A 13,893-nucleotide genomic window follows, 5' to 3' on the forward strand; every position below is an offset into this window, starting at 1 on the left:
GCTACACACACACATACACACACACACACACACACACACACACACACACACACAGGCACAAAGATACTTACATATCCCCAAGCCCTTAATAGCATCTAATACATAGACCACAATAAAATTTGTTTGCTTAGTATATATCTTTATACAGTTATTTCATCTGAACCAGAAACCCACCATTCAATAGAACTGTTGTTTCTATAAATCACTATTGTTACGGCTGAGCTATACTTACCCCCAAATCAATTCGAGTCCTGAGCCCAATACTTTACAATGTGGCTGTTTTGGAAGAGAGGGTCTCAGTGAAAAAGTTCATTAGGATAGGTCCTAAGCTAATATGACAGTACCCTTAGAAGATATTTGGACACAATCAAGTGGAGTGGTGGCAGACCATGTGAAGACATGGAAAAGAAAAAAAAAAAGCTGTCTTTGAGTCAAGGAGAGAAATCCTGCAGGCACATCCGTTCTGAACGTCTAACTTCTAAAAACGAAAACACGACTTCCTATTCTTTAAGTCACCCAGCATGTGATGGGTTAATTATGATGCCTCTTCCCAGGTGGGGTTTGATGTTGATATTTGCTTGACTACTTGTACTAATTTTCATCACCACACCAGTGTCAAGGTTTTTCTCCCCCCCCCTTATAACAAAGGTACACTTAATGGGCAACTTAGTTTGTGAATATTAATAACATTATAAACTTCTTACCCTCTGGCTTAGCATATAGTAATTTTTCTAAATGAGTGATTCTTATAATAGTTGTCACATGGTGATATTTCTGCACATACTATTCCTTCTATATTAGTTGGAATTTTAATTTAAAGAAGAATTCTTTCGAGTTTACAAAATACTCTTTTATTTCACTGTGGCTTTCAGTATTCTTATTTTGCGCACTCGAACATGATTGTACAGGTGCTTAGTTTGAGCCATCTATAGTCAGCTGTGGCCTTTTCAAGATGACTTCTGGCAATCTCTGATAAGTTTCATCATCCTTAATTTCTGTCACAATTTTTTTTTTCAATTCCATTTCGTACATGGTCTGTTCCTGTTCTAGAATTAAGTGCTTCTCCAAGGGGCCCTAGTTCTTTGAAAGGAGAATGGTGCTCAAGAAGCCAAGGTCTTGTATGTACTGCATGTTCGTTCATCCTACCATCCCACTTCCAGCTCCAGTCAACAGACAAAACTGGGGAAAAACTATAGAGCAGTAGACACATAGGTCATTTTACCCAGAGATTCTTTGCAACCAAAAATAGCTGTACACGTTGTCAGGCTTTAAATGTCACTTCTGCTAGAAAGACTGCCTTATTCCACACTATACCTCTGCAAATACTATATATATATATACATATACATATACATATATATATATATATATACTCAGCTGTTACAAAAATGGGGACCAAAACGGTTACTGGCATGGATGTCAGCCAATTGTGTCCTGAGAATAATACCTAAGGCAGAATAAGCAACCAACATTACAACTGTGAAATTGGGAGTTCAAATGTTAAGAGTATACATGATGAAGGGTACAGAAGGCAAAAGGCATAGCTCTGGGAGCGCATAATTCATCGAATATCTGTTCACTAAATACCATTTGATACTCCTTAACATGCTGCGGGTGAAAAAATTAAAACCCGATGAAAATGTTTAGAATCAGAACACACAGTCTAATGAGGTGAGCATATTGGGACTGCTCAGAATATTTAATAGGTAACTTACTAAGATTCACAGAAGGGACACGACTCCGAAAGGATTTTCAAGAGAGGGCAGTATGTACGAGGGTCATGGCAGAAAAGGGTGTAAATTGGCATTGCATACATAATTCAATATTGCATAAAGTTATGTGCAACATACAATTCGATGTTGCTTATTTCATGATGTACGTAATTCAAAAAAAATGTGTAAAACTGAATAAAAGAAGGTAATGAGAGAGAAACCCCAGGGAGAGGGAGCATCCGTATCCATGGCAACGTGATGAGATTGTTCTCGTTTGAAGTAATTTTCAAAAGAGGGTACCAGTAGCGTTACCAGCTTCACATTAATAAGGTTAGTCTGGCACTGTTGGGAAAGAAAATTCGAAGTCAAAACTGGAGTCAGGACACAGGTAGTGAGGCCAGTTCCCGCGTAAGAAAGACTGGCAGGTTGCCTTAGGTAACCGTAATGGATAGGCTTTGCACTAGGGACATTAAAGATAGGTTTGGTAAAACCCTGCAGGGATGGAGGTAGCTTAAATCAAGATAGGTTTAGAGGAGGGGATTTTGAGGGTTTTTTTGAATGACAAACTCAGCAGCTCAACATGCAGGCTTTATATTGGTGACATTTCCCGTGGTCTCCTCATTGCATTTTGAGACCCTGACGAGATGTGTTTTGTTAGGTCTGATACCAGTCAGAACGGAAAAGCTGGCCTCCGGATTACGCAATACTGTCGCCATACAAAGGAGCCACAGGTTGTGTGGGAGGGCAGCAGCCGAAAATGGCGTCTGATTCTGAGGGAAATGATGCACCTCGTATTTTTCCACTCTGGGTGACTCACAAGCCCAAGATGGCGCCTGAAGCGGAAGTGAGGGGGCGTTGGAAAGTAAATGTGGCGTAATCCCTTTTCCACACTGTAAACTCGGGCGCCTGAGGATTTGTCTGCAGCAGGGATCCCCATTCACATTTAAAGGCGCGTCTCATTTTGTGGGGTGACGAGTCTTTCTCGGCTGTGCTGCCTCATTCGCTCACTCGCCCATCCATCCATCCATCCATCCATCCATCCATCCATCCATCCATCCATCCATCCATCCATCCATCCACTCGTTCCCGTATCTACGCCGGACGCGTCACCTCCCACCTATGTCCCCCCCCCACACACACACACACACACACTCTCCTTCAAGCTCTGAGTGACCGCGCTTTGCCCGCGGCGAGAGCCGACAGGTTTCACTAGCGGGAGACGTGCACGCGGGACTCGCTTCCGGCGCTGAGGGCGGAACTCAGCCTCCGGCCGGGTGCGCGCGCCCGCCGGACCCCGGAAACGCGCTCCGGAGGCTGGGTAGGGGGCGTGGCCGTGGTCAGGCTGGCATCTTCTGCCCGGCGACTCAGTTACCTAGGTAACAGCGGCAGAGGCGGGCCTGACGTCACGGGCGGCGCGCCTCCCGCACTGCGACACTGGGCTGACTGGACAGCGTGCGTGGCCAGCGGTCGAGCGGGTTGAGCTGCTGCTTCCCTAGCCCTTGCCTGGGCGCAGGGAGCCGCTTCGCGTCGTCCGGCTGTCTCTCCTTTCCGTGAGTATCCGGCAGGCGCACTGTAGTGGGGGCCGAGGCCTTCCCTGTCCCTGGGGGGGACGGCGATGAGACTGTCGAAGACCCGGGGATGCGCAAAGGGACTCCCGGAGGCTTTTGGATGCTCGCAAGCGGGCTGCTGGAGGCGGGGGATGCCCGCGAGTGGCCTCTCTTTTGCTTGTCCCGGCTGCCTTGCACAGTGCTCTGACCGACAGACACAGCCTTCGCCTTCCCATCGGGGTTCAGGGGCTTAAATGCCCCTCGAGCTGCTGCGTGTTTCCTTGTAGATTGACAGTCAGGTGCGCAGTGACAGGCTGTCTTCATTACATCTAAGTACAGTAATTGATTACGTTTCAATTGTAGGCTCATCCCAATGCCTAAAGCCCCCCGAAACGGAGGCTATCCGGGAATCTACTAAATGGTAAATTCTGCCTTTATTGTAACTGTGTAAACGTCGTAGAAACGTTTCCTCTGTGATTTTGTTTTGTTTCGTTAAAGCAAAAAGATGCCAGCAAGTATTTCACCTGTTGCGTAACCAATTACTTGCGCTCTCGGGAGAAGAAAAGGGAATATTTAAAAGGATATTTGCAGCAAATTCAAATGCAAAAAGAATTTTTAGCAATATTTACAATATTATTTATTTATGGGACTATGACAGATTTATTGATTGAATTACACAAACATGGCTTTTTGTTCTTTTTCTTTTGTTATGAAAATTTGCTACAGAATCCTTGTCTAAGTGTGCCCACTTCTTTTCTTTTTTTTTTGCATTGATGTGTAAGCACATACTCCATGTTTTTCAGAAGGGGGGAGGAAACGTAATCCAGTTAATTTTTCTGCGCAGTCTCTCTAAGAACCTCCCATGTTTTTGATGGAAAGACTTTTGATGAATATAGTGATGTCTAATACTGTGCATGCTAATTTTTTAAAAAATTGTTTTGTAAAATGACATCTACAAAATTAGGGATGTTTTATTAAATATAATCTAAATACACATTATAAAATTATACAATATAAATTATGGTGATGTCATTAATCAGATATAAGTTACTAATTACTGTGTTTTCTGTAGTATGCATTAACATTAAAATGATTCTTTCGTTGTGATGTTATCATTAAATATTACTGTTTACTCAGTTATACCTCAAAATTTCAAATATTACATCATTAACTATACATTTAATATTTTATTTCTTATCTATTTGTTAAATGGACATAAAGTCATTTTACTGAGCACCTGTGATGTGCATTATTATTTTTTCATTTATCTTGCCCTCCTATCAATATGTAAGTGCTGCTTACTGATGCCACCCACGCATTAAAAAATCCAGGGCCTAATGAAGTTAATACTTCATCCAAAGCCATTTATCAAAATAACAGTACTAGAACCTTTGTTTCAACTGAGAGTCACGAAATCAGCCCTTCAACAATATGTGTGTGTGGTGTACATGGGCACAAGCAACAAACATTTCAAGGACATGAGAATGTGTGCTTATGTGGAGAGGAGGAGGGGACGTGCCTGTGTGTGGAGGGCACACACACACACACACACACACACACACACACACACACACACACACACACACGCAATCACACCCAGCATCCAATCCAAGCGCGAGAACGCGAGAGCATGTAGGTGGGGGAGGGGATGTGAGGGGTGCGCGTGCACATTCACATGTGTGTATGTGTGTGTCTGTGTGTCGTATGTTCACCCGCACAATTATGTGAGCTCTTCAGCACTCCAGCACGCAAGAACGCACAAGTGTGTGTTTGTGCACTGGATCACGGGCTGCCCGCGGGCACGCCCGCGAGCACGCACACGGGCACGCGCGCAGGCTTGCGCGCACGTACACACATCTGCGTCTGCGCATCGGTTCAGGTTCCCAGCTTCAGGCTTGGTAAAGGCTTACTAGAGGTATTTCACAATACTTGCATTGGGCTTCCTCACAAAGATACATGTTAAAATCAGCAGGGAAACAGCACATGGGGCTCAGCCCATAGGAATCCTATTACAATGGCTGTAGCAGTCCCAACAATGGAGGAACGATCCTCTTTCACCTCCTCGCCAGCATCTGCTGTCACCTGAGTTTTTGATCTTAGCCATTCTGACTGGTGTGAGGTGGAATCTCAGGGTTGTTTTGATTTGCATTTCCCTGATGACTAAGGATGTTGAACATTTCTTTACTTTTTAATAGTCACATGCAGAGGTCTGGTTCGTTTCAGCTCCTTCACTGCCAAATACATGGGGTAGAGACTGCTTCAGCTTCTCTGCCTTCTCCTTGTTTGTGATAACCAGGGAGTGAAGGTACTACTGCAGCGAATTGAATTTCGAATTCTCCTTGTTCTTTTTTATCTTGACAGATTTGGCATCCTTCCGCAGGGCTGTGAGTAGAAGGTCTTTGCTTTCCTCAATTTTCCGAGGCATCTGACCTCAGCACCTGCCCCCCCAAAAACCTCACTGAACATTTTTTTTTGTGCATTTCTTTAGGTGCTTCCTTGCCATTCAATATTCCTCAGCTGAGAATTCTTTGTTTAGCTCTGTACCCCATTTTTAAATAGAATTATTTGGTTCTCTGGAGTCTAACTTCTTGAGTTCTTTGTATATATTAGATATTAGTCCTCTATTGGATGTAGGATTGGTAAAGACCTTTTCCCAATCTGTTGGTTGCCATTTTGTCCTAATGACAGTGTCCTTTGCCTTATAGAAGCTTTGCAATTTTATGATGTCCTACTTGTCGATTCTTGATTTTAGAACAAAAACCACTGGTGTTCTGTTCAGGAAAATTTCCCCAGTGCCCATGTGTTCCAGGCTCTTCCCCTCTTTCTCTTGTGTTAGTTCAGGCTTTATGGGGAGGTCCATGATCCACTTGTACAGGGCAATAAGAATGGATCAATTTGCATTCTCCTACATGGTGACCTCCAGTTGAACCAGAACCATTTGTTGAAAATGCTATCTTTTTTCTATTGGATGGTTTTGGCTCCTTTGACCATAGGTGAGTGGGTTCATTTCTGGGTCATGAATTCTATTCCACTGATCTACCTGTCTGTCTCTGTGCCAATACCACACAGTTTTTATCACTATTGCTGTGTAATACTGCTTGAAGTCAGGGATGGTGATTTCCACAGAAATTCTTTTATTGTTAAGGATAGCTTTCCCTATCCTACGATTTTTGTTATTCCAAATGAATTTGCAAATTGCTCTTTCTAACTCTATGAAGAATTGAGTTGGAATTTTGATGGGGAATGCATTGAATCTGTAGATTGCTTTTTGACAAGATGGCCATTTTTACAATATTCCCTGATTTCTTTCTCAGTCTGTTTATCCTTTGAGTAGAGGAAGGCTACTGATTTGTTTGAGATAATATTATACTCTGACACTTTGCTGAAGTTGTTTATCAGGTTTAGGAGTTCTCTGGTGGAACTTTTGGGGTCACTTAAATATACTATCATATCATCTGCAAATAGTGATATTTTGACTTCTTTCTTTCCAATTTATATCCCTTTGATCTCTTTTTGTCTAATTTCTCAGTCTGACTGTTCCTCAGGAAATTGGTCATAGTACTACCTGAGGATCAAGCTATACCACTCCTAGGCATATACCCAAAAGATGCTCCAACATATAACAAGGACACATGCTCCACTATGTTCATAGCAGCTGTATTTATAATAGCCAGAAGCTGGAAAGAGCCCAGATGCCCTTCAACAGAGGAATGGATACAGAAAATGTGGTACATCTACACAGTGGAGTACTACTCAGCTATTAAAAACAATCACTTCATAAAATTGTTAGGCAAACAGATGGCATGAGAAAAATATCCTGAGTGAGGTAACCCAATCACAAAAAAATACACAAGATATGCACTCACTGATAAGTGGATATTAGCCCAAAATCTCAGACTACCCAAGATACAATTCACAGATCATATGAAGCTCAAGAAAAAGGACAACCATAGTGCGGATGATCAGTCCTTCTTAGAAGAGAAATAACAGGGACAAAGAGTGGAACAGAGACTGAAGGAAAGGTCATCCAGAGACTGCCCGACCTGGGGATCCATCCCATATAAGTATTAGAATGGAATTAGAGAACACACTGGGTTAGGAATGATGCAATTCCCCTCTACTGCCAAAGCAATACATTTCTCTGTGGCTTTTTCATACAAACTTAGTTTTTGTTGACTCTACTCTCATGTCCACTCAAACCTTTTTATCTTTGGTATCCCCCTACTTAATATTTGATATGTTTGACTGTCTCCTTTTTTGTGCTTATATCCCTTTCCTGACCCTATGGCTATTTCATGTATCCTACCATCAGATACTCCAACGTAAACACACATTCTAATTATTCAAAGCTAGGGTCTGCATGTATGGGGAATTTACAGTCTTTGTCTTTTCTGGGCCTCTTACCTCAATTAGTATGTTTTCCTATTCCTTCCATTTTCCTGTAAATTCCATTTTCTAATGGCTGAATAAACTTATCATCATAATGTTGATTATGTTTTAAATTCTTAGAGAATTTCTCTAATTTATTTTCTACCTGATAATAAATCTTTTATAAATTTTAGACTTTTACTGTTTTTTTTATTAAAAATTCTCTTAAACAATTTTGTAAGAGCTATGTACTTATTTGTTACAACTTTCTGATTAATTCACTGATACAGTTGGGAAGAAATTGGAGGGTGACATTTCTGTTAGACTTGGCTTTGGAACTATGGTTCTCAATGTATGGGTCATGACTCCTTTGAGTGTTAAGCAGCCCTTTCATAGGAGTCAAAGATCAGCTATTTACATTATGGTTTGTAACGTGATTAGTTAGGAAGCAGTGATGAAAATAATTTTATGGTTGTGGGTCACCACAGTATGAGGAACTGTATTACAGGGTCACAGTATTAGGAATGTTAAGAACCATTGGTTTAGAGTATAATGAGACAAGATTAATAACCCATGTTTTGTTTTTTTTCTTGGGAAATTTGAAATGTTTTATGCTCCGTGAGTTTTCTAAAACATATTTTAGCCAAATTAACATTTGGATCACTCTACTAGTAAGAAAATAGCAACTGAGCGAGTAATTTGTTCCTGAAAAGCCTATAAGTACTCTTACTAACTAACTCAGTTAATCTGAAATCACTTTTGGAGATTTTTAATCTAAATTTACAAGTATAAATTAAGAGTGCTCATTAAATGTTCTAGAGAAGTATCATCCTATCCTAGAAAAATTAAATGTCTTAGTAGTGCTGGACATCAATCATTATATACCTTTAAGTCTTAAATGGTCCTAGACTGACATTTGTTCTTATGTGTTCTTTTCCTAGCCTGTTACCTTCAAAGTAATCTTCTGGCTGCCTTAGAACTAAAATTAACACTCATAACCTAGAGAAGTGAGTGGCACATGGAGATTCAGAGGACAGTGTTAGTTTAGAGGTAGAGAAGCAGGAAAAGCCAAATAAACGCTACCTAAATCACAAAGGAAATGGAGCAAGAGACTCCAGAGAAGGTGGACTCTGCACAGGAGAAGGTCAGAGGCAAGTCCCAGCCAGCAGATGACTCGGAGGACAGCCGAGAAAAGGCTGGGACAGAAGGGACGGGAGAACTGACCGAAGCCTATGAGCTGCAGGTAGCTGAAGAAATGGCAAAAGAGATCAAGAAGAAAATAAGAAGGAAGCTAAAGGAGCAGCTGACCTACTTTCCTCCAGACACTCTGCTGCATGACGACAAGCTGGGCAGTGAAAAAAGGAAGAAGAAGAAGAAGAAGAAAGTCCCAGTGCCAGCTAAGCCTGAGACGAGGTACTTGATGGAAACTCAAGATGCACTGCAGTGTCTTCACCTTCTCACACACAGATGCAGCCTAGGTCTTCACGTCGACACACACACGCACACACATTCTAGCGTCTTCACATAGATAAACAGACACACACTAGTGTCTTCCTGTCGACACACAGATACACTCTATAATTTAAGAAAGTTAATGCTGTGTTTGGAAACATTGCCACTGAAGTGATAACTGCCCACCTTTATGCAGTACCTTGCTATGTGCTAACAGCTCCATGAGGGACAGGAATGGCGCTCTCCAGTTTCTTCTAAAAAGCTGTGATGTAAGGGGCTGCACCATAGCACTGATGATCTACCTCCAACATGTCCACATTTACCCACTACACTGCTGTGGAAGCAGCAAGTCTGCTGGCTTTGGTGGTCCATGGAGTTCGTGACTCACAATATAGTCCAGCACTTGGGCACCAAGGCACGATACTCTCCAGTTCAAGGCCAGCCTGCATCACATAGTGGAGTTGAGGCCTACCAGAGCACCATAGTGAAACCCTGTGCCAGCAGGCGCATGCACACACACACACACGCACATGCACGTGTTCACATGTACATTCACACACACACAAACATGCATGCACACACATATGCACACACACATGCACATACACACACACGCACTACTTTTTTTGAAGTTAGATATGTTAATCTAGATTTTTCTTCTTTATTATGCACATAGTATTTGTTCACTGCAGAATAATTATCAGTGATAACTTTTGTCAATTTAATATTTTAGTCTACTTTATGTATGATGCTTTTACATATATATATGGGACTAATTCACATTTGTAAGTTTTTTTGTAAGAAGCAGTGAGATTTTTAAACTGTCTTCAAGTGGCATAATCCTCTTTTCCCTACCATCATCATTTACATAGGGAATTTGCCCTTGGCTAGTTACTTTACCAGCCTTTATGTGACTAGCCATTGGCAGTCTAGGTTATTTTACCTTATGCTAAAAAGAAAAGCCCATAATCTAGATGATCAGTTCTTCAAGGTTATGTTAATATAAGAATTATCTATAGTATGTTACTCCAGAATATAATAACTTAATACGCATGTGTTTCACACTTGCTGCTATTCAGAAGGCACCTTTGGCTCTCACAGACTGCACAAGTTTCAGTCAGGATGCTAGCCAGGGACAGATGTAACAGATGACTCCAGCTCTCCATAGAGGGCCTCAGAAGAGAGGCTGCTGTGCCTCACCATGAGGCTGAAGGCAGGCCTCAGGTCCTGGTGGCATCCAGTCAGAGAGACAAGTTCTTAGCCACATGCACTCCTCACCCAGGTGACAACTTTCTTCCCCAGATCAAAGTTCTGAGAGAGCAATAGTAAGACAGAAGTGAATCTTTTTAAAATCTAGCATATATTTTTCCTGTAACCCATTGGAAGTGCGTGACAAGGCCCAGCTGGTACTCAGAGAGAAGGAGATTCTTGAACAGTAAGAAGCAAAGGTCAGCCATGGCCATCTCACAGGCTGTGCTTCATAGTGTACTGTAAACCATTACTGCATTGGCAAGGAAATGAGCATGCTCCAGTTTAAGTCAGACCTGCCATACATGATGGAGGCATGCAGATGTAGCTATTCCTTAACAGGAGTGTTTTATGACTGATAAAATAGCTAGTATTCAGGGATAACTCCCAATAACTACCATGAAGTATTTATCTAATCTTTTTATTTCCCAATGTTTCTTTTTGAAAGATAAATGAATATGATAGAAGTTAATTTTTTATTATTTAAAGGCATATTTTTTTACTTCATAAATCATGAACAAACTTTAATAGGATAGCTTCTGTTCCAGGCTGCTACCTCTTACTGTTTGCATGTGGTACAAATTTTATTTTTATCAAGAATTCTGAAGGGCTGGGGATTTAGCTCAGTGGTAGAGCGCTTACCTAGGAAGCGCAAGGCCCTGGGTTCGGTCCCCAGCTCCGAAAAAAAGAACCAAAAAAAAAAAAAAAAGAATTCTGAACCTGCCCCTAAAGAACAAAAGCAATGCACTTTTATCTATGTATGGCTGAAACTTCTTAGAAGAAACTTTGAAAAGTCTTTTACCTTTTAAATCATTTAGAAATCTATTCATTAACCTTTAGTTAGCAGCAGGCTGGGATGCTTTCGAATTCTATACGATGTAAGTCCATAACCATAAACTACTATTTTATTTTCCGAGAGTGTGATAGTTCACAGCGGCGGCCAGCTGCAGATGTCTCCGTGCGTGAGCCTGCTCAGAATGAGGCTGTTCCGTGCAGTTCATAGTTTTGTTTTTGTTGGCTCCTAAGATCCATAACTCTTGATCAGATATAAAATATTATCTATGACTCCTAGTTAACAGTCATTCTATTCTATAAAAATATCAGATAGTGGCACTTTTACAGGCGCGTATGTAATATCATCGCTTCTGTCCACCACCCACCTACTAATCATGAATGACAGTTGCAGATGTCCTTTGCAGTGATTCATTCTTGCGCTATGCTCAGTCCCTCAGATGTCTGTGACAGTGCAGCTGAAGGTGAGCAAAAGAAAGAAGGCGCCCCTGAGGGGTCTCACCACAGGGAGGGAGGATGCTCAACAGAACAGAATGCAGATGCCAGTGTACCAGAGAACACAAAGCCCAAACCCAAGAAGATGAAGAAGAAGCCTAAAGCAGGTTTGTTCTACAAATTAAATAAAAGTATGTGCCTTTGTAGGATAACGGGACTCTAGAAACTTTAGTCCTTAAAACTGAAGGATATAATTTAAAATAAGTCAAGATACACTGTGTATTTTAATTCATAAGACTAAGGTGTTCATTTGTTAATAATGAATTATTCCCAATTATATGTGGGTATATATAGTGAACTTACAGTTTTTTATTTAGCTGTACAAGGAAATGATCTGCAGTGCCTTGTGGCATAGAAATTTTTATTTTCAACCACCAATTTTAGAATTGCACGTGGTTACCTTGTAAATGAAAGCTAGTAATGGCCTTTCTTTTCCCTTGAAGTTCTTCTACCAACAGAGTAAGACAGTCGCTTCTAAGATTAACTATCTGTAACCCCTAAGTGTGAGAACGGTTACTCCTGACTTTTCTTCCTGCTTTAGTTTCAGAGGATAATGAAGAGACTAATGGAGATGGTGTTCATGAGATAACAGGCCGAGACAGCCCAGTTCATCCCAAGTGTTTGCTCGATGACGACCTCGTCATGGGAGTCTACATTCACCGAACCGATCGGCTTAAATCTGACTTTATGATTTCTCACCCAATGGTAAAGATCCATGTGGTTGATGAACACACTGGCCAGTACGTCAAGAAAGATGACAGGTCAGGTGATTTTTAAAATTATGCCATCTTTAGGTTGAAACTGTGCAGTAGAATTTTTTTTTTTTTTTTTTTTTTTTTTTTTTTTTTTTTTTGCTGCCCTTCATGACTGAAAGTAGGCAGAGAACTGTGGACTGATGTCAGAAAATAGTCCTATGGTTGTAGGTGTCCTCAGCTAGATCAGTAAGCTCTGTACAAGAAATGGAGGGAATGCACCATCTTAAGTATAGTCTGTCAAGCTAACTAATTAGCTCTTAAATTTGCATGGTAAATTTTTTAAGTGTACTCATCGTTAGCCTCCTCCTTTTCATTGAAATTAGTGTGTTACATGGGCCTGGGGTGCTGCAAATGTATCTTGAACATGTTTTCCCCTAAGGTTGTATCTAGAGAGAAGCCATATTTGAATCCATATACATAGGATATGATGTATATAATAAGAGAACACACGTACATAGGTTTAAAAGGCAATAAAATAAGTTGTTATTGTAAAGGTAACTTTTATTTGTCAGATGTAATTGTCATCTCAGAGACTTACTACTGAATAAGCTCACCCTTTCTAGTACTTTCTAAACTCTGGATGGCTGTTTCAATTTAGCTGTTCTGGCTTAAACTCCTCTCCAAAATGACTTATTCAACTGGGCTTCTGTCAGATTCTGACTGTTGCTCTGCTTGGCCTCAAACTGATTCTAGCAATCTGTTCTAATCCTCTGGTTCCTTCTCATTCTCTGGCCCATTCTGTCTTCACATGTGTCTAGCTTGTTCTCTCTGCAACCTGTCTCTAAAACTGTCCCAGTAAAAACTGCCTCTGCTGACCTGTACAGAACTGCATGAACTCAGCACCAAGGAGCTCAACTCTACTGCCTGCACTCACTGACTGACTGAACTCAACTGTATGGACCAGAACTGACTCCCACTGACTGACCGTTCTCCCTGTGCTCCTCTCAAATAGCCTCTCTTTGCTGTGCTGTTCTTGTTGAGAGTTGGGCATATCCTATTCTGTAAAATCTCTCTGACTCATCATTTGTCTGTGCCTCAGTTGGACGTCATTGTTTGGGATTGAAGGTGTGTACTAAGGGCATGTCTGCATTCCAGCCAGCTCACACAGACCTGCAGGTCACTGCACGTGACTAGAGCGGTTAATTTGCTGGATTAACATTTCTCTATACATTATACTAGATTATACTATTCAAAAAAGTATTTGCTTACAAGGATGTTGGGAGAAGAACACTAAGATTATTACAAAAAAGAGAACACATCTGCTTAGTTGTGTTAGTACAAAGAAAATATGACAGTGGAAAAGTTCTTTCTACATTATTATTTGGACTTATTATGCATCTTTTCATAAGCTCATTTAAACTTCTGAGGGAGTTGCTATACTTTAGCTCTGTACATTAAAGGTCAATTATACTTTTCACTTTCTACTTTTATAATAAATTATTATTATCTGACCCGAAGAACCAAAACAGAATGCCAGATTATAATAAAACACCATTACTTCTAATGTTTTATAAAGTGTGTCAT

The 13,893-nt window shown here is 41.0% G+C and overlaps 1 protein-coding gene across 9 annotated transcripts in view; it reads left to right on the forward strand.

Annotated features, from left to right (window-relative positions):
- The first annotated feature begins 3,157 nt into the window (after positions 1-3,157).
- The window catches only part of Ahi1 (Abelson helper integration site 1), a 130,362-nt gene continuing 119,626 nt past the window's right edge, over positions 3,158-13,893 (forward strand). For 5 of the 9 annotated variants that reach the window (XR_015625028.1, XR_015625034.1, XR_015625032.1 and 2 more), the window contains exons 1-4: positions 3,158-3,262; positions 8,569-9,040; positions 11,552-11,721; positions 12,156-12,375. Coding sequence is in view for 4 of the 9 variants with exons in the window: in XM_087559571.1 (XP_087415697.1) it covers positions 8,727-9,040; positions 11,552-11,721; positions 12,156-12,375 (704 nt within the window). In the remaining 5 variants the exon portion in view is untranslated. 9 annotated transcript variants of the gene reach the window in all.

The sequence above is a fragment of the Rattus norvegicus genome, chromosome 1 (genome assembly GCF_021556685.1).
Source record: "Rattus norvegicus strain SHRSP/BbbUtx chromosome 1, alternate assembly SHRSP_T2T, whole genome shotgun sequence".
NCBI lineage: Eukaryota > Metazoa > Chordata > Mammalia > Rodentia > Muridae > Rattus > Rattus norvegicus.